We start from the raw sequence: 21,489 nt of genomic DNA on the forward strand, positions 1-21,489 counted from the left end.
ATCCTCAACAATAAAAGGACTTCAGGGGGAATCACTATCCCTGAACTCAAGCAGTATTACAGAGCAATAGTGATAAAAACTGCATGGTATTGGTACAGAGACAGACAGATAGACCAATGGAATAGAATTGAAGACCCAGAAATGAACCCACACACCTATGGTCACTTGATTTTTGACAAAGGAGCCAAAACCATCCAATGGAAAAAAGATAGCATTTTCAGCAAATGGTGCTGGTTCAACTGGAGGGCAACATGTAGAAGAATGCAGATCGATCCATGCTTATCACCCTGTACAAAGCTTAAGTCCAAGTGGATCAAGGACCTCCACATCAAACCAGACACACTCAAACTAATAGAAGAAAAACTAGGGAAGCATCTGGAACACATGGGCACTGGAAAAAATTTCCTGAACAAAACACCAATGGCTTATGCTCTAAGATCAAGAATCGACAAATGGGATCTCATAAAACTGCAAAGCTTCTGTAAGGCAAAGGACACTGTGGTTAGGACAAAACGGCAACCAACAGATTGGGAAAAGATCTTTACCAATCCTACAACAGATAGAGGCCTTATATCCAAAATATACAAAGAACTCAAGAAGTTAGACCGCAGGGAAACAAATAACCCTATTAAAAAATGGGGTTCAGAGGTAAACAAAGAATTCACAGCTGAGGAATGCCGAATGGCTGAGAAACACCTAAAGAAATGTTCAACATCTTTAGTCATAAGGGAAATGCAAATCAAAACAACCCTGAGATTTCACCTCACACCAGTGTGATTGGCTAAGATCAAAAACTCAGGTGACAGCAGATGCTGGCGAGGATGTGGAGAAAGAGGAACACTCCTCCATTGTTGGTGGGATTGCAGACTGGTAAAACCATTCTGGAAATCAGTCTGGAGGTTCCTCAGAAAATTGGACATTGAACTGCCTGAGGATCCAGCTATACCTCTCTTGGGCATATACCCAAAAGATGCCTCAACATATAAAAGAGACACGTGCTCCACTATGTTCATCGCAGCCTTATTTATAATAGCCAGAAAATGGAAAGAACCCAGATGCCCTTCAACAGAGGAATGGATACAGAAAATGTGGTACATCTACACAATGGAATATTACTCAGCTATCAAAAACAACGAGTTTATGAAATTCGTAGGCAAATGGTTGGAACTGGAAAATATCATCCTGAGTGAGCTAACCCAATCACAGAAAGACATACATGGTATGCACTCATTGATAAGTGGCTATTAGCCCAAATGCTTGAATTACCCTAGATCCCTAGAACAAACGAAACTCAAGACGGATGATCAAAATGTGAATGCTTCACTCCTTCTTTAAATGAGGAAAAAGAATACCCTTGGCAGGGAAGGGAGAGGCAAAGATTAAAACAGAGACTGAAGGAACACCCATTCAGAGCCTGCCCCACATGTGGCCCATGCATATACAGCCACCCAATTAGACAAGATGGATGAAGCAAAGAAGTGCAGACCGACAGGAGCCGGATGTAGATCGCTCCTGAGAGACACAGCCAGAATACAGCAAATATAGAGGCGAATGCCAGCAGCAAACCACTGAACTGAGAATAGGTCCCCTATTGAAGGAATCAGAGAAAGAACTGGAAGAGCTTGAAGGGGCTCGAGACCCCAAAAGTACAACAATGCCAAGCAACCAGAGCTTCCAGGGACTAAGCCACTACCTAAAGACTATATATGGACTGACCCTGGACTCTGACCCCATAGGTAGCAATGAATATCCTAGTAAGAGCACCAGTGGAAGGGGAAGCCCTGGGTCCTGCTAAGACTGAACCCCCAGTGAACTAGTCTATGGGGGGAGGGCGGCAATGGGGGGAGGGTTGGGAGGGGAACACCCATAAGGAAGGGGAGGGGGGAGGGGGATGTTTGCCCGGAAACCGGGAAAGGGAATAACACTCGAAATGTATATAAGAAATACTCAAGTTAATAAAAAAAAAAAAACACTGCAGTATAACTCAAATAAAGGATTGTGAGGAAATAGAGCCAAGAGGCAGGGTCATTTAGTACTCTGTATCACATCATGTGTCAAAAGTATGGCATTAGGGGCTGAAGGGTTAGCTTCTGTTCTTAGTGCCCTTGTAAGGACCTGGGTTTGGGTTCTAGCACCCAGACTAGGCAGGTAAAACCACTTATAACTCTAGTTCCAGGGAATTTGAAACTCTCTTCTGCCTCTGTGGGCACCTACACACACAATTCACAAACTCATGCACACCCAGCCACACACACACACACACAGAATATATATATATATATATATATATATATATATATATTATATAATCTTTAAAAGTATAGAATCATTGTGCAAAACATCAATTCAACCTTAGCTGTGGTTTCCTAATATGTTCTTTTTGCTCATAAACGTATTCCCAAACTGCCTTGGTGGTCACTATAAGAGCTATCATTGAGTAAGGGTGGATTTGCTGGGATTCTTCTAAAATCTATTATTTTATAAGTGGAAACTTTCATTGTTTAAAGTAAATGTTTTATGTTAAAAATAACCAGAAAAAGGAAACCAATCAAAGTATGTGTCTTATTGGCAACAGAAAATTAGTATTATCTGTGCTTACGTGTCTGTTGTTGAGTTGAATTGTGTTGTAATATTAGGCTTTTTCAAAATAGGAAATCTACCTCTCAGAGTTACCCTTCGTATGACTTCCAGGTCCATTGTAAGCACAAGAGGCAAGGACAGCGGAGGAAGACTGAAATGAAGCAATGAAAATGAATATCTGACTCTTTCCAGAATCAATTCATTCCCTGAAGTGAAAAACCTGGTTACTTAGAAAGGGAAGTTATACTTCAGAGTTTGTAACTGAGACTTGTTGAGCTTCACATTTTACTTAAAAACATACTGATTTTGAGGAAGTGGCTGATTTTATTGCCAAAGCAAATTTCATTTCTTGAGATGATTAGGTTTTATTAAACTATTTCCCAACTATCAGTAAACACACATGTTCTGTGACTAAACAGCATAGTCCTCAACCACATGGCATTAATCTCTTGGCTAAATACAATGATATTTGATCAACTTCAATTTTGAAAATGTGTAAGTTGGAAGAATGTACATCTGTGGCCTGAAACTTTCTGCCCAGAGCCTGATTTTATAACTTTATAATTCAATGGTTACAGCATACGGTATCCTTCTCACTAACTGCTTTCTTATCCATCCATGTGAACAATAAAACTAACCTTTTGAGTATGGCTGGGTTGTGGAGATAAAATGGAACAGTGTATAACATCAACACTGTAATACTGTATATACATGCACCTCTCTCTCTCTCTCTCTCTCTCTCTCTCTCTCTCTCTCTCTCCACACACACACACACACACACACACACACACACACACACACACACACTGGAAATTTATAGTCATAAAGAAGAATGAAGTTCTTATTTGCAGGACAGTGGATGCTGTAGACGATACACATATGAATCAAACTTATTTGGTCTCAGAAAGATAAATCTATGTTTTATAGATTTTCTATAGATAAATAAGTAAACATATCCATCCATCCATATATAATACATACATACATACATACATACATACATACATACATACATACATACAAACATAATAGGAATGTAGTAAGGCTGAGGAATAAAGAGGACTAATGAGTGGAAAGAGGAGAAAAAAAGAGAAGCACAGAGAATATGTGGGGGGGGGTATGCACACTGTTAATATATACTTGCATAAAAAGCATCCTTATGTACCCCAGTATCATTTATAGTAAAAATTTAATAATAACAATTTAAAACTCTTCATAAATGTTGGCAGTTATTCTTAGAACTTTACTAGAGGGTATTATGACCTGTTATTAAGCACTTGATTTCTGAGGTTCCTTTTTTTTTTTTTTTATGAAAGTGCAGAAAACTAAGTTACAGAGAAAGAAACCTTCTCTTGCGTCGTGTCTCAAAATGTGTAGATATTATGCTAGCACGGGTAGGACTGGCCTTGTTGGAGACATGCTGGCTTTGAATTGCAGGGTAGGTAAGACAACTTGGTTATATTTTTGTAGAGATACATTTATGTGGCTGCTTGGTTCATCTTTCTTCCACCATAAGGTCTGGATGATTTCTAGTTAGCATTTGCTTGAAAAGTTTCAATAGGCAGGGACCCCACAAAATCCTCTTTGATCATGTATATTGCTATCTCATAGTCTTAGAAACAGTATGCACTTCTTAAGCTGCATCCCGTACATTCCTTATATTTTTGGTTGTGAGCCTAGCCTTTAATGGCCAAGCCATCTCTCCAGCCCCCGTACATTCCTATCTGCACAAACTGCGAGGCTTTGTTGAGATACTTGTCTTTGCCTTCATGCAGCAGTAAATTTTGACTTAGTGAAATAGGAAGCGAGTAGGTGTGTAATCCCAGCTGGACCACTGTAAGTATTATTATAAACAACTGAGCTTCTGCTCTTGGAGGGTGCTATGAAGCTGATTACTGAGCTTTGGTGAAGACCATCTATGTTCTTAAGAGTGACCAGTGGAAACATGGGTCACAGTTGTCTGAACAAATGGGAAAATCAGCCAGGATCTTGGCAGCTGTTCACGTACCGTCCCTGCTGGAATCATTCACTCCACTCATCGATTAGATTGCATTTATTGTACTTCTGTTCTAACTTGATGCTTTACTCATACCTAAGAGCTGAAAATTTCAAAGCCAAAGCCTCTTGCCTATCCAACCTTTGTTTAAAACAGCTTATCATCTTCTTTTATTCAGTCAAATACATGAAAGAATTATTTATTTCATCTTTTCCTCATTGTCTACTCTACCACAGCACTCCTGTTCTTGCCGATCAGTATCTCACTTATCAGAGTCACTAACCTTGTAGTATCAAATGACTTTAAAAAACCCTCTTTTGTTCCATGACATCTACTCAACATGAGAAATACTGTTCTGGAAAATCTTGTTTCCTTGGGATATTTTTCCTTCTTATATCTTCTTGGATTTTATATCTACTTGGTCTTTTATTCTTAGCCTTTTTTGTGGTATATACATTTCTTCCTCTTTTTTTTCTATTTGAAATTACTGTTCCATAGAATTTTGCTTTAAACCCTTTCTTTTCTTTGTATGCTATGTATGCTTCCCAAGAGTTCTTACTGGATACCTAGGTGCCATTTCTATAGATAAAAGTAAATAGATAATCATGAATAAAATCTTCATTTCAGACCTTTATCTTTAGACTAATATATGATTTTCTTCCAGGCCTCTTTGCTTAGAATAGGCATCTCATACTCAATCATGCCCCAAACTGAACTTATCATCCAGGTCTTGCTCAAATCTGTTTCTCTTTTTCATTTCTATCTCAGTAAGCAGCCTGACCATCCTTGTACTTGCTTTAGTTAGAAATTCAGTCAATCAGCACACCTGTGAGTTGAGTTCCAAGAGTTGACAAATCGACTTTTTCAATTCATATTTTGATACTTTACATTCAGCTGCTAATAGTGCCTGCTTACGCAACTTCCTAAAAATGGGCAGTGTCATGGCGAGGCTCGCTACACTGGTGTGGTACAAAGAACTAGCAGCTCGGCATCTGTGCTGGTTTGAATGAGAACATCTCCACAGGCTCGTATATGTATTTGGATATTTGGCTCCCTAGTCAGCGGACTTTGTTTAGGAGGAATTAGGAGGTGTAGTTTTTTTGGAGGAGGTGTGTCACTGGGGTGGTCTCTGAGGTTTCAAAAGCCCAAACAAAGCCTAGGCTTACTACTCTCTTTGCCTCTTGTCTGCAGATCAGGATGCAAGCTCTCATGTGCGGCTCTCACAGTACCACACCTGCTTGCCTGCCAGTTGCTATGCTTTCCACGGTGACCATATGGTCTAAACTTCTGAAGCTAATCAGGCTCCCAATTAAATGCTTTCTTCTACAATAACTAGTCATGGTCTTGCCCCAATAGAACAGAAACCAAGAAACCACATAAACACACACACACACACACACACACACACACACACACACACACACACACACACACACAAAGAAGCTTACTTTGTATAGCACTCCCCCACCCCCTTTTCCCTCCCTTCCCGGCTCTCTTTCTCCCTCTCTGTCCTCAACACTATGTCATTATTTAGCTCTGGTGTTCTGGAACCTATTATGTAGACCAGGGTAGCATTGATTTCACAGAGATCTGTCTGCCTCTGCCTTTCAAGTGCTGAAATTGAAGGCATATGCCACTATACCTGGCTTGTATATCAGCTTCTGAAAAGGCTGCTTAGTCAGTGATATATTCTGTTCCTGTCATACCTATGCCACTCCAACAGCTTTTAAATAGTCTGTTACCCTATAACAATTTATGCTTCACTCTATTCTCTATTCTATAATCACAAACCTCTCCTGAAATGTTTTTTGATAGCAGTACTGGCTATTAAGTCTAGAACCTTGCACGAGAGGCAATAAATTGTGATCACTGAACAACAATGGTAAGATTTGGATCTATCTTCTTTCCCCTTTTGTTTTAGAGATGAGGTATGTAACCCTGACTGGAACTCACGATGTAGACCAGGGCTTGCCTTGAACTTACAGAGATCTGTCTGCCTTTGAATCCCCAGCACTGAGATTAAAGGCATGTTGCTACCACATATAGTGCATTTCCTCTCGTAATGCTGTTACTTGCTTTCCATTTCCCACAGAATGAAATAAAAGCTCCATTATGCTTATAAGTTCCCTCACCATTTTCCCCCTGGTTATGTCTCTGCTTCAGCTCTACCCAGTCATATGGACCATTTTTTTTAAAACCATAACTGTATCTGCTGAGTGAGCACAGATCATACTATCTACTTACTCTAAGTCCCAAACAAAAAGAGGTGAGAGAGCTATTACAGTATCAGCTGTGGTTCAAAAGTGTCATGTGAGAAAGACTCTCACGGTGATGAACTTTATACTTTCCCTCTATTGAGATAACGAATTCTCTTTTCCAAATAACTTTTCTACAGAATCACATCAGTTGTTTAGAGTTGATTGATCACAGTACTAAGTGTTCTATTTTGAGTTAAAAATAACCCACAAATGAATCACATATATGCATCTTTTTCTCTCCCTATTCCCCTATATAAATACATTCACACCCTTCCACATTTCCATAAATAATGCTCCTTTTCTTTGGCTTCTGTAAGATCTTGAATCATAGAACGTTAAACTGTTCTAAGAACTCGAACGTCTGATCTCCTCAAATATCTAATAAGAGGTTTGTTAATTTTATCCATTTTCCAGGCCTTACCACTACTCATTTTATTTTTTAACTTGACTCAGATGATTCGAATCTCTGGAGTGAGGCAGGGACAGAGAAAGGGAGACCTTGAATAGGTGCATCTCTAGCATTTTAAAGAGCATGAGTGGAGGTGGGAGTGGCATTAGAACTAATGAACAAAGAAACACGGCATAATGTGTTAATTTTTCCTCTTATCTTCAGAGTTTTATGCTATGGAAAATGAAGCTCCTAGGATATCCTAATAGTAATTGATGGCACCATTTGCTTATGTAACAGTGACCCTACATTCATTCCCAATTTACATTTATAGATTATGTAGCAGTATGCTCAAAGAAAATAACTCATTTCCAGAGTCTCACTTCTTTAAGAAAATTCCATATCTCCTATGTGAGTAAATATACTATATATACAAATGTACTATTCCGTTCTGGACACTGTGACTGAAGAATGAACTCTACTGGCATCTTGATTTTTCCCCTCCCCTGTGGCATCTTTATTTAATTTTTGGACATTTCACTTTATGAGATCATTAAGCCTTATTGTTGAAAATACTTTTAGACAGCATTGTGTTATTTTTAGCAAAAATCATCCTCCCTGGTGCACTAATCAATGTTGAAATTCCCAATATTACTCTAATTACTTTGAAACCATCATTAGAGTTACGGGTCTGTAAAATGTTAGCGCATAGCCCCTTCAAGGATTGTCTAGCCTCTTGACCTTGTTATACCCATCAACTTTTTGTGTTACAGACTATAAAAAAAGTACCCAAACAATGATGAAAAATGCTGTATGTTCTATAATCTCTCTACATGCCATTTTTTATTGAATGGTGTTAAAAAAAATCAGAATTTTGGGTCCATATGAATGTGACCCTGATTTTTACCTCTTTATTCTCTGATGGAAAGTTTTTTAAAAAACATTTTATTTATTCTTTGAGAAATTAGTATAGTACATTTCTGTCATATTTTTCCTCATTCCTCAACTCCTTGCAGATACTTCCTCCTTCTGACCTATCCATTTTTACATTCTTTCTCTCTTTATAAAAAGCCACTAAAAGCCATAGGGTTCACCCAAGTACTCCTGAGGACAGGGCCAGTACCGCAGCATTTTGCTAAATATGTGTAAAACAAATCTGAGAGAGGCATTGCTTTTATTTAAGAACACTTAAAACATACCAGAAATTGTTGATTACATACACGTGAGTAATGTGCACACTCAAATATTTATTAAACAGATTTAGAAAGACCTTGATCACCATTACCTTACTAAAGTTCATTTGCTGTTGTATATGAGCATAATAAAATTGGGCGGGCAAAATAGATCAGCAAGTTAAAGGACTTGTTACTGAGCGTAGTGACCTGAATTTGATTGCTGGTACTCACATGGTGAAAAGAACGAACTCATTTCTGCAGGTTGTCCTTTGACTTCTACATATACTTCACTACTGTACTCCCCAGATACACGAATAAATAAAATAAGAATATGAATAGTAACATTGTATATTTCAGGAAATATTGTAATATAATTTTAATTGATTCCGATTCTGGAGGCTTTGCTATATCCCTCTGTTTTCTAACATTACTTCAATCCTAGCTCACTATTTTCTTCAAAGATTTCTGAGAAGGGAAAAAGTAGCTTACATAAAGAGAAGACTCTGCCATCTGACATTATAGCAGATGCACCGGGTTTCCTTTCTATGTAATTTCTGCATGAGGAAATTGTTATCCATTTCCACGATGCCAAATGGTGATAATGCTTGACAAGCAACCGTGCCTACCTGAGTGATGTCCATTCCAGAGTCACAGCTCAATGGCTGTGTGGAAGTCAGACCGTTCGAGCCAATTACAGTTGTGATCACAGCATTCTCATCAATTCTTCGGATCATAGTCCCATCCACAAAGTAAATGAATCCGTGCCTATCTACTGTGATGCCTGTTGGGAAAAAGCAAATTAGCATTCATAATCTAGTTGACCATATCTACACCAAGTTCAGTATCTTGAAAGCAGCTACGGCTCTGGAAAAGCACTGTAGAGACAGATTTACTTTTGCTCAGCACAGACGGGGCAGAGGTGGAAGAGGTGGTTGGGACACATACTCAGTTTTGGCATGATTTGAAAAGAAATGGCAACAAGTAACCCACAAAGATAAAGCCTGGTCTAATAGTTTTATTTAATTCATCTTCATACCTGTGTTCCTTTGCTATTTGCTTACCGCTATATGCAGACAGAAAGGAGAATCAGAGGAGGCAGTGTCTGTCACATTTTTTTTTTCTTTTTTGGATGTTGATACTTGGGCCACTGCTTATTTCCATGGTTGCATTTGGAAATAATTGACTTGGAAAGAATTAGCGTTATTTTCAAGAACCTATATTTAGTTCAAAGGGAATTTGTAATACTTCTGATGAATTAAACTGAAAGCTTCCCTCTGTATTACCTAATAAAACGGTGGGAAGGAAGCAATTGGCACTGTGCAGAGAAGAGCTAAGGTTCTAGAAAAATCAAGTTTTCTTCTTTTTCATTTAGCATTTTAAAATGCCACACATGTATGTAACATATTTTGACCAAATACCTCCACTCTCTCCTCCCTCCCTCCCTCCCTCCCTGCCTCCCTTCAAGTCCTCCTATATTCTCCCACCATGTTCCTTCCCAACTTTATGGGCCCTTTTGTTTAAACCATCTGAATCCACTTCCTGTTTCCAGTATGTGAGGGACAGTCAAACTTCAGTGTAGCTTTTGCATACTGTTAACTCTACTTTGGTATATATACATATATATGCATATACATATATATATATACATACAGTATACATATATATACAGTATACATACATATATATACTATATAGTATATATATATATATACTGTAGCTGTCTTCAGACACACCAAAAGAGGGCGTCAGATCCCATTACAGATGGTTGTGAGCCACCATGTAGTTGCTAGGAATTGAACTCAGGACCTCTGGAAGAGCAACCAGTGCTCTTAACTGCTGAGCCATCTCTCCAGCTCTCTACCTTGGTTTTTTAAAACGTACATTAAAGTACTTAGAAACCATGCCATCTAATAGCAGACATACGAATTATAACTGATATTTCACTTTGGTTGAAGTATTTGCCCCCAAATTGTCAGGTTTTAACTTTATCTTTGGTAGAAATTGAAAAAGCCTTATCTATGGTCACTGTTTTATTTTCCCGAGTATTGGAGCAGAGCTCAGCTTTATAGCCCCATCTTTCATAAACTGGGCTGCATAGACAATTATATGCCCACGGTACTATTTTAAGGATCATATGAAATAGTAGATGGGAAAAATCATCAGACCTACATAAGGAGCATGCATATCATTAACCTCTACTTTTCTTTGGCATTTTTTCAGAATGTTCTTGAAATACCTGTGAGTACATGCAGTGGTGGATGTTTGAAACGATGCATCATAATGATCCATATATATGTATATATAATATATATATTCTATGTTTTTCATAAAATTCATCTTTGAATAGATGCCTATGATAAAGTGATGAAGTTTAATTTAGATATTAGTCACAGTAAAAGATCAACTACCATAACCTAATAACAAAACAAAAAGAATACTCATAACAGTATACTAAATAAGTTATATGAACATGAACATGATGTTTCTCATAGAGTATCTAATATTAGATTCAGACATATTCTTAGTTTTATGTATGTGTATGTTTATATGTATCCCAGTGTATGTATGCCTGTTTTGCATGTCTGTGTTTGTGTGTAGAAGGCAGAGGAAAATTTTGAGTCTTATTCTTCAGTCACCATACTTCAATATTTTTTCTTAGCAGGATGCTCACTGCTTGTGCTTGCTGAATAGGCTAGGCTGAGTGACAGGATGAGAGATTAAGCAGGCTCTACTTCCCCAGCTCTAGGAATACAAGGGTAGGCTATCTTATGTGCCTTTTTTGTTTTAGTTAATATTTATATGTTTATTTACATCCCATCACTGCCCCCTTCCTGGTCACTCCCTCAGACAGTCCCTCTCCCACCCCTCCCCTTCTCATCTGAGAGGGTGGGGCACCTTGGGTATCCCAACCCTGAAGTGGAGCCTGTCCCTAAAGCTATGGAATGCCTTTGAAAATATGGGTTCTGGGGATCAAATTCAGGTCCTAGTGTTTGCAAGGCAAGCACTTTATCAGCTCATCAGCCTCCTTATTCCTGTGACCCTATGGGATGGTAAAATACCTGTATATTGGGATTAAGGAAGGTGAGTGACATATGCATTAGTCTACAATATACAATGAACTTGAACTCAAGCACTGTGGTACTGTAACAGTTGATCTGAGAACTGAGATGGTTAAGTGATTAATGGGCAGGTAGGAAATATGTTCTTGATAGTCTGGGTGTTTCATATTGGACAAGGGTGAGGAAATATGGTGTGAGATTTTAGCATGGCACTCAGAAGGGTATATAATTGAAAATGTACTAATTATTAATATTTATCACATATAAGTGAATTTGTGCAAACTGAAATTTCACGCAAGGAGGAAACTCTTTGCTTTAAAAATTATCCACACACTAGTCTTTACCCATTTCCCTTTTATTCAGACTCAATGTATTATACCAAGCATATGTAAAAGTTAGAAAAATTCTGTAATAATAAACACAATATTTTAATACAGTGCTATACCTGTACAAGCACGAAAATACACACGCACACACACATACATTTACCTGGCAAAATATAATGTCACTCTTGTGATTTGAATGCAAAATGTCTCCCATAGGTTTATGTGACACCTGGTCACAGTTTGTGTATTTGAAAAAGTTGGGAAATGTTTAGGAGATGGACCTTACTGGGCACCCTTGAGGTTCAATAATGTAGATTCACTTCTTATTCCTGAGTAGAGATTCATTGTAACTAGCCAGCCTCTTGCCCCAGTCACCATTTCTTCTCTGCATGCTTCCATGTATTCCCCACTAAAATGGGATGTATACCTTTAGAACTTTACTCCAAAAATAAATTCATTCTTTTTAGAGGTTCTTTTTCCTGGGTATTTCGTATATACATTTCGAGTGTTATTCCCTTTCCCGGTTTCTGGGCCAACATCCCCCTCCCCCCTCCCCCCTCCCCCCTCCCCTTCCTTATGGGTGTTCCCCTCCCCACCCTCCCCCCATTGCCGCCCTCCCCCCAACAGTCTAGTTCACTGGGGGTTCAGTCTTGGCAGGACCCAGGGCTTCCCCTTCCACTGGTGCTCTTACTAGGATATTCATTGCTACCTATGGGGTCAGAGTCCAGGGTCAGTCCATGTATAGACTTTGGGTAGTGGCTTAGTCCCTGGAAGCTCTACAGGTTCTTTTTCATTCATGATATTTTTGTCACAACTTACTTCATACTTAACTAAGACAATCACGTAGAGACAATTTGTAAATCTAACATAAGATGGGCTTGGTGTCACAAACTTAGTTATTCAAGAGGCTAAGGCAGGGTGATTGCAACTTCAAGACCATCCTGGACAACTTAGTAAGATCTTGTTTTTAAGTGAAGAAAATGGAGGCTGGAGAGATGGCTCAGTGGTTAAAATGCTTGCTATGTCAGCATGAGTGTCGGGAGTGGATGGAGTCCTGAGTGAATGTATGTTATTGACATGAACACTGCCTTGTCAAGAACCCTAATGGCTCAGATCGATGGAAATGGCAAAGCCATCCCCAGATCAGGCTTAGAGAAATGGCAAATGCTTTCTCTGGTGCAAGTTTGAATATTGACATTTTTATGCCGAAACTATTATCCTCTGGGATGACTCCAACCTGATCCTCCGCCACTAAAGAGGTTTAGCTAATCTGCTTCCTTATTTGTGCTGTATATCATAATGTGCTGACTTTCTGGGCTGCTGTTGATGCAACTCCATCAGAGCCCATGACCTACTGATTCCAAGTTTTTCTGTACATTTGTTTGTATTATCTTCATTTCCCATCCCCCAGGGGAGGTCAGTCTTCAAGCTTTATAGGTCGCAGCACATGAGGATCTGAGTTCAGACCCCAAGATCCTAAATAACTTTCTGCATATGGCTATAACCCCAGTCTTGTGGGTACGGAAATAGGCAGACCATGGAGAGGGGAAATGTTCACTGTCTAGTCACTCTTAGCCAAATTGTACATCTTCAAATTCAGGGAAGAGACCCTGTGTCATAATATAAGATGAAGAAGTTATTGAGAAAGATATTTGAATGTCAAGCTCTGGCTTGCACACATGCCCACATGAGTGAGTGTATCCCTTACATAATGTACACACACATATACACTAACACATACATACAAAAACAGGAAAAATGGCTGAAGATATTATTCCAGTGCTAGAGAATTTTAATATTCCTTTAGTATAACTGCAAAAAAAAAAATCCAGCCCAATAACTTGCTCTTAGATGAGCTAATACATTAGCATGAGGATAGTATTCAGATTTGGCTCAGGGATATAATTGATCAATCACTATGTTTCTTTTATTTTTAACATTTATAAAATTATAAAATTCATTTTAATTTCCCTAAAAACCTCTTAAAACCTTTTATGGCTTTTGTCGGTCCTCCAAGGATATATCCAAATAGGAGCTTCCTACGTCAACAAATTCCTTTATCATGGTTAGAAGTGTATATAGCTTTAATGAAGTTAATAAATGGACTCTTAATATTGGTGCAGGTCAAATGATGATGGCATAGGAATACTTATCTCTCCCCCTAAGAGCATCCTGGCTGCTGCTGATCCAAGGGGAATGATGCGTTTTGTTTCCATGTGTGTTTTGCCAAAATCATTTTCTTATCTGCCAAAAATTTAATCTGGCTTGCATTAGGCTTCTGATTTAAGACCCCCTTCTATGGTCTCTAATTTAAACATCACTAAATAGAAAATTTAAGGTTTCTCTGTCATGAGAGGGTTGGATAAATGATCAAGACTGGAGCCTGGAGGGAACATTTCTAAGAGGTGTTATTCAGACTGCGAACTCCTGAGCCATGTACTAAGTCGTTACTGAGTGGCAGTATGTTCGATTCTTTGAGGACCAAAGGACAATGACTCTTTGAATGCTGAAGTGGGGATTAAGAGAAACAATAAAAATTTTAGTGTGAATGCTAAAAATAAACGGAAGCTTTGCTTTTACTAAGAGGTAGGTGAGAATCAGATCTTCTGAAATTGAGAGCAGTTTCCCCACTGATGCAGAAAACTTAACTAATGTCATAGGGGAGGTGTGTTCAGTCAGCTTTCCATTACCGTAAAGAATGTATTATAAGCAATCAACTTGAAAAGAGGAAAATTTTATTTTAATACATCACCTTTAAAATTATGATCATGGTTAGTTGCCCCCCCCCTCCACTGACTTGGGGCCTCTAATGTCATTTCACAATGGGATCTATGGTGGTGAAAGACCTTCATAGATACATGTAGAAAGGCAATGCTCTATTATTCCCTTCGAGATCACATCATTGATGATATGAGACCTTCAAGTTTCTACCACATCCTAGTAGTGCCATGGTACACACTAAGCCTTTACTACTTGGGATTTTGGGAGTCCATTTCCTATTCTAATGGCAGCAAGTCTTTGCACCTTCATGCTGATAACAATGAAGGACACTTTTGTCTATTGACTACTAGACTGGTGAACTCTATCAGGGTAGAGAATTTGACCTAACCCAGGGCTTAACCTCGCTTTTACATCCCGTTTGCACTAAGTTTGGTGAATCTGTCTTTTTGTCTCTGGTCACGCCAGCTGACTTCCACACATGAGCACACTTTGATATACTCCTCTATTGCCTTCAGGGCATATTTTTCTGACAGTTTGTAGAATATTCTCCTTTTATATATTTGTAAATCAATTTCTTTTTATCAAGGCACAACTTCCAAACGTCCCTCCCCCAATTGGGACTCTTTAACTTTGATTGGGTCACATTTAAGCCTGGCATTGATAAAGAAATAGTAGAATGGTCTTTGAGGGACCTGCCTGGAAAGTGTTTCCAGAAAGTACCTAGGCATATATATATATATATATATATATATATATATATATATATTGCTTATCAGTTAGCTATCCAGCCAAACAACAATCACAAAAACAATTTCCTATAACACAGTTTCACCAATTCTTCCCTTGTGAGAATTAAGATATATTCAGTGTTCATTGGAAGTAAACTTCAAATTAGAGATTTTATGCAAAATAAAGAGAATTATTTTTGTTCATTATTTGGGAGAGGTTCTCCATCCCATAATGAGAATTGTGGAAGCAATGCTGCAGTATGATGTATTAGTGCTTGTTAGACTTAGTAGGAGGACATGACATATACCGAGTATATTTTAAGCTTTATTCTTCAGAGATGTGAAAGTGAGTGATTTCAGATCACATAAAGCCATCTGGGGCTAGCAGGATCTGCAGATTCAATTTCGTTTCCTATATTTACATTGTCGTACTCTGATTTTCAAACCTTGGTGTCCAACATTGTAGGCATAATTTATTTTAACAATCATGTCCTTTGATGTGCTAACCAACAGTGTTTTCATTATCACTTATAATACAATACTCCACAGTCTTGGATAAGAAAAGATTTAAACTGCATTCAGAAAATCACTTCCAGGATTTAAAAATGTAACCAGTGTTCATTCTTAAACCAAGCAAGAAAGTATGGATCTCTGCACTTACCAAAAGTTCTGACAGTGATGCCGAGTGGGTGGGGATAGAAGTGGGAGGAAACACACACACACACACACACACACACACACACACACACACGCACATGCACACGCACGCGCACGCACACGCACACGCACACACACGCACACACACATGCACACGTGCACACACACACATACACACACTCACGCACACACACACCAGCTTGAGTTGTCATACTTATGTACCCCCACCAAGGAAAACACTGGGCTCAGATGCTTGTACAGCATGTTAAGCTTGGAGCACATCTTTAGTTTTGTGAGAAAATAAATAAATCCCTGAAAATTAGTACACATAATGAAAGCATTGACAGACCATAACCTGTCTCCATTCATCAGCATTAAGCCCCAACAAGCAGCTTCAATGAAGGGACCTGCTCATAAATACAGTACATCCTGGAAGAGACATTATTCACAACGTCTTAGGCAAAGTAGGGGACATTATATAGTATGTGAACCGCAGGCTCTTTTCTCTGTGAAGCATCACTCTGTATGAAATGGCTGCAAATTACAGGTGAAATTATTTGACTTCTTCTCTTGTCTTATTATCCTCCAATGAGTAAATACTATAACTCTTAGGAAGGCAACTGCCTAAAGCCGAGACAGCCTGGATAGTTACCAACGAATTTATCACCTGTTGGGGAACAGGATGTTCCTGATCAATATTGAAGGAAAGGGGGTATGCCGATGTGATCTCTGGGAGTACAAATGGGGAACCAGATAACCTGAAAATGGCAGCTACAACCCCATATTAGATAACAGAAAAATGCGAGGTTTGATTGTCTATAATGACAATTTCAAACGTTGGCAGAAGATATCTCTCTATGCCATTTAAAAATTAATTACAGCTATTGAGGCTACCTACATTTAAAAAATATTTCTATGTGAAGAAATGAAAGTTCTTTTTCAGAATATAAGCTTGGAAACAAAGTTATAAAATCCTTCCCATCTGTGGCTCCATCAACTAGGAAACAGAAATATTGTATTTTTCTTTCTTCAATATGCTCTTTTTTGTGTGCGAGAGTTAAATGGTTATAACAACTTCTAGGTAATACTCTAACTTTTTTTTTTCTTTTTTTCGGAGCTGGGGACCAAACCCAGGGCCTTGCGCTTCCTAGGCAAGTGCTCTACCACTGAGCTAAATCCCCAACCCCTTAGGTAATACTCTAAATTTAATATGGTACCAGATTAATTTGCAGGAGTAAGAGCTGAATTGTATAACCAACATTGACCAGTTGACTGTAAAGTTTTTTTTAAGTAAAAGAGGAATAGTTTATTTTGCTTTGCTCATGTACATCTAAATTCTCTTCAAATTGCCATCACATTAAGGTGCACACACCTTAGGCAGAAGCATTTTTTTTCTTCAACTGATGTAGCTGTTGTCCCTTAATTACCTACTGGGATCAGAAAGGGCCAGACAAGATTCTGCACATCTACACATGTGCTCAATGAACCCATTAGTTTCTCTTGTTAGGTAGCTACTAATGAAGCTTCTAGAACTTGGAGGATTTTCAGGTATCTGTGTGTCACTACCAGTTAGAAGGAGACAGACTTTAATGAACAGCTGGGATGATTTCTTTGTGTAGTAAGCAATGCAATCAGAATTTCTCCAATAGGAGACACTAATAAGCTCACTGTAGCTCTGTGTGGTTAGTGAATGATGGGAGGTACTTAATTAGATATTCTGCTTAATAAAAGTTATAGCAAGTTCGAAGATGTAAAGGTCATTCCCAAGGAACATAAATAGACATTTAAAGTGACAAACATTCCAACTTACAGTCTTCTGGCTTGTATGTCCTCTGTTTGTGTTGAATGAAAAACTTACTTGAAGCACTTCAGAGTCCTCACAAGAACAATAAGTTGGTAAACTGCTTAACCAAGAATCTTGAGTTTAAGAAAGACCTGGCCAGTTTGGAGCACTTTGTTTTCTTGTTGGCCTGTAAAGCTCTAGCCTCAGCACTGTTGCAAAGCAGTGTAAAGGACAGCACCTCTCTCTCCATCAACCACTGTTTCGGTAAAATGTTATCCAAGAACCTGTTTCGCCTTTTGTTCACCATTTACTTTACACCTGCTATCTGTTAGGCATTGTGCTATGTAGTGGAAGTCCATACAGTAAAAACAGACATGACATTGCCCATGAGGAACTCATAAATAAATAGGGTTATGGAGAAAAAACAAGCAAATACAGTAATATAATATGATATAATATAAAACATAATAATATGATATGATATAACAAGTTCAGGATGTCACAGGTGTGAAGAACTTATGCTCATAAGTGGTATTCTATTAGAGTAATTATAACCTAGAACTGAATACATCTATGTCTATGTATCTATGTATCTATATACATCTATATGTATGTATGTATCCATCCATCCATCCATCCATCCATCCATCCATCCATCCATCCATCCATCTATTCATCTATCTATCTATTGATCTATCTTTATAAATTTAGGATAAAATCCAGTAAATGTCCCTGGAAACACATGCAGGATGTCCAGTATACAATGATCGCTTCCATTTGTGAGAATATTATGTTTTTCTAGGTGCAGTGTTGGACTTTTTATGCATATATTCTTATTTAATAGTAATAATAGCCCTTTGTAAGAGGTATTAATATCATTTTTAGGTGAAGAAATTAAGCCACTTCTCTTTCCTGAAGCTTTCTCTGCAAACTCTAATTCACTACAAGGTCTCTGTCTTCTAAACTTCAGAAGCTATCATTTTATTTATGTGTTTTTAATGTGAATTCTCCAAACACGATCTGCTTATGTAATATGCTTCTTGAGGATAAAAATGCAATTTTCAAGTTTATTTTTATAGCTTAACAAATCCAGGATACCTGAACATAAGTGCTCAAGAAATCCTGCAGATTTATAGACTAAATTTCCACTTGTTCATATTGGTGCTCATCTGAACTTGAATAAAGAAAATCATGCCAGGAGGTCAAAAGCTAAACATGGATGCCTATAAAATGAATGTTGCAAGGCTGCAATGGTAAACTCTTTTTCCAAAGAGCATAAGAAGAACAACAATATCAACCAAACAGACCCCCCAGGGCTCCCAGGTACTAAACCACCATCCCAAGAGAACACAGGAATGGACCAGGGCTCCATCCACACATGTAGCAGAGGATGATCTTGTCAGGCATCAAAGGGAAAAGAGGCCCTTGGTCCTGTCAAGGCTCGATGTCCCAGTGCAGGAGAATGTCAGGGTAGGGAGGTGGGAGGGAGGGGGTGGGTACATGAAGGAGGACCCTCATAGAAGCAGAGGGGATGAAATAGTGGGCTTCTAGAGGGAAAACCAGGAAAAGGGATAATGTTTAAAATATAAACAGAAAAATCCAATAAAAGAAAAAAAATAAGAGCATTAAGAGGAAGATAGTCTTATCAATTAGTGATGATTTGGGTACGGAAAAAGGGGGTCCAACAACAAAGAACAGGGAGATGAACGACCATAGATCAAATTAACTGAAAATGAATTTCATCTATGGAGATTGCAGTCCTGTATAGCTTCGTGCTCACCCACAACAAACCCACTGTGCTCTGTCCACACAATTTTGTGTTCAGGTCCTGTAATCTTGTTCTAACTCAGTGTGTCAGGAGATAGAATGAGACACAGATGGCTCAAGATTTCTCACTAATTTGCTTTGCTGCATGTGAGAGAGCAGAGCGAACATTGGCTCCAAGGTGAGGTTAGGGATGGTTTTTTCAGTGTGCCTAGAACATACTTCTCATAAGAGTTTGTGCAAAGCATTTTACCATGTCATGTCTTGTTTTTTTTGCCTGTACAATCCACTCTACACAAAGTAAACTGTTCTGAAGATCACAAGGGCCATGGAAGTGAAAGGGTTATGAAGAGGATGAAATAGAACGGGACTGCTAAGTGACATCATAATTACACAATCATTGCTATTAGTCTTTGTGAAAATGACTTTTCCAGACTTAGAATCATAGACAATGGTTTCCATATAGGCAATAATTGAACACTTTGGGTCCTTATATTGTGGTCTGACAAATAGTAGAAGATGTAAGGCTTGAAAATCCTATGGAACCTTTGTGAGCACAGTGCCCTATGTTAGACTCATCACAGAGGCAAGGTAGGGGTTGAAAACAGTTTGGTCCGCTTGGGAAAAATTTGCACTAATGAACTATCGAGGTAAAAGCTTTCACAGTGTTATAAGCTGGTAAAAAGTTTCATACAGATAAGTGCAGTTCCACACCGTGGGATTGGTCAAGGTCGACTCTGGGGCAAGGGTGGTACTGGTATATCAACATTTTGTTCTAAAAATGACACCAGTATTGATGTAATTATTTTCCATTGCTATATAGAAGTTGTTGTATGTGTTGTGTGTATCTGCAAGAGAGATTTGGGTAAGTAAATGATTCTAGCTCAAATTATGTATTTCTTGCTTTATTTTTATAAATTCTTGCCCAAGAGATGTGACTGGGGTATGATTTTAGGGGAACTTGATCTATACAGGCTAAGATATAGGACATGACTTAGATACAGTTTAAAGACGTGCTTCTGTAATACTAAGAAAACAAGCACCTCCCAAGGTCCTTATATGAACAATTAGCGTTAGGAAGGAAAGTTCATTTATTGCCAATGGACCAGCAAAAAGCTAATTGCAATTGTTTCACTCTAGGGAAAATGAGTCTCAAGGTATGTGAATGACCAAGATGTTCTAATAAAAAAGCAAACCAAGTAGAATACCTTGGCCTAAATGATCAGTAAAAGCAGGATATGAAGCAGTAAGCTGACAGTGCTTACTACTAAGAAAACTAGGCTAACAAAGAATGAAGTTTTTTTTTAAAGACAGTTATTTGCATGTTAGTGCTCATTCAAAAACAACATAGAAAGCCCATTTAAGATTTCTTCACCCTCCATTCATCTTGACAAATGGAGCTGATGCCAGAAGAGGAGTTTCCTATGTCAGGACATTTGTAAATGGTAAGATAAAATAACGAGTATCCTGTGCATACAATTTCTCAGCCCTTTAAATGAAGTTCAGGAGTCATTAAGGAAGATCAGTTTGGGCTCAATCAATAATGTGCAACTACAACAAAAACACATACATGCTAGCTCTCTCTCTCTCTCTCTCTCTCTCTCTCTCTCTCTCTCTCTCTCTCTCACACACACACACACACACACACACACACGATAGCTGAGGGCCATCAAAATGGCTCCTTTGATTAAGATACTTGCTACCAGCTATGATAACCTGACTTGGAACCATGGTGGGAAGAGAAACCACTCCCATAAGTTGCTGTGTTCTCTGAAATCAGGTTCTGTGGCATATTTGTATGCAAACACACACACACACACACACACACACACACACACACACACACACACACACACACAGAGTACAGAATTTAAACAAACAAAACTATGACAGCCAAATTAAAGATATTCAGAATATTCAGTCAGTTTCACGGAGCAACAACTCTCCCTGCCCCCTTGGCAAGTTGATCTAGAAGTCTGCTAATCTGCGGGCATGAGAAGGTTATGCAGAAAGGTATTAAAAAAATCTAGGGGTTGGGGATTTAGCTCAGTGGT

At 38.5% G+C, this 21,489-nt stretch overlaps 1 protein-coding gene across 8 annotated transcripts in view; it reads right to left on the reverse strand.

The window, feature by feature from the left end:
* Nucleotides 1-21,489, reverse strand: part of Tenm1 (teneurin transmembrane protein 1) — an 889,770-nt gene that overhangs the window by 75,589 nt on the left and 792,692 nt on the right. For all 8 annotated transcript variants that reach the window (XM_063280507.1, XM_063280510.1, XM_039100433.2 and 5 more), the window contains one exon: nt 9,024-9,178. In XM_063280507.1, coding sequence (XP_063136577.1) covers nt 9,024-9,178 — 155 coding nt within the window. The remainder of the gene's footprint in view (nt 1-9,023; nt 9,179-21,489) is intronic.

Source organism: Rattus norvegicus, chromosome X (assembly GCF_036323735.1).
Source record: "Rattus norvegicus strain BN/NHsdMcwi chromosome X, GRCr8, whole genome shotgun sequence".
NCBI classification, from domain to species: domain Eukaryota; kingdom Metazoa; phylum Chordata; class Mammalia; order Rodentia; family Muridae; genus Rattus; species Rattus norvegicus.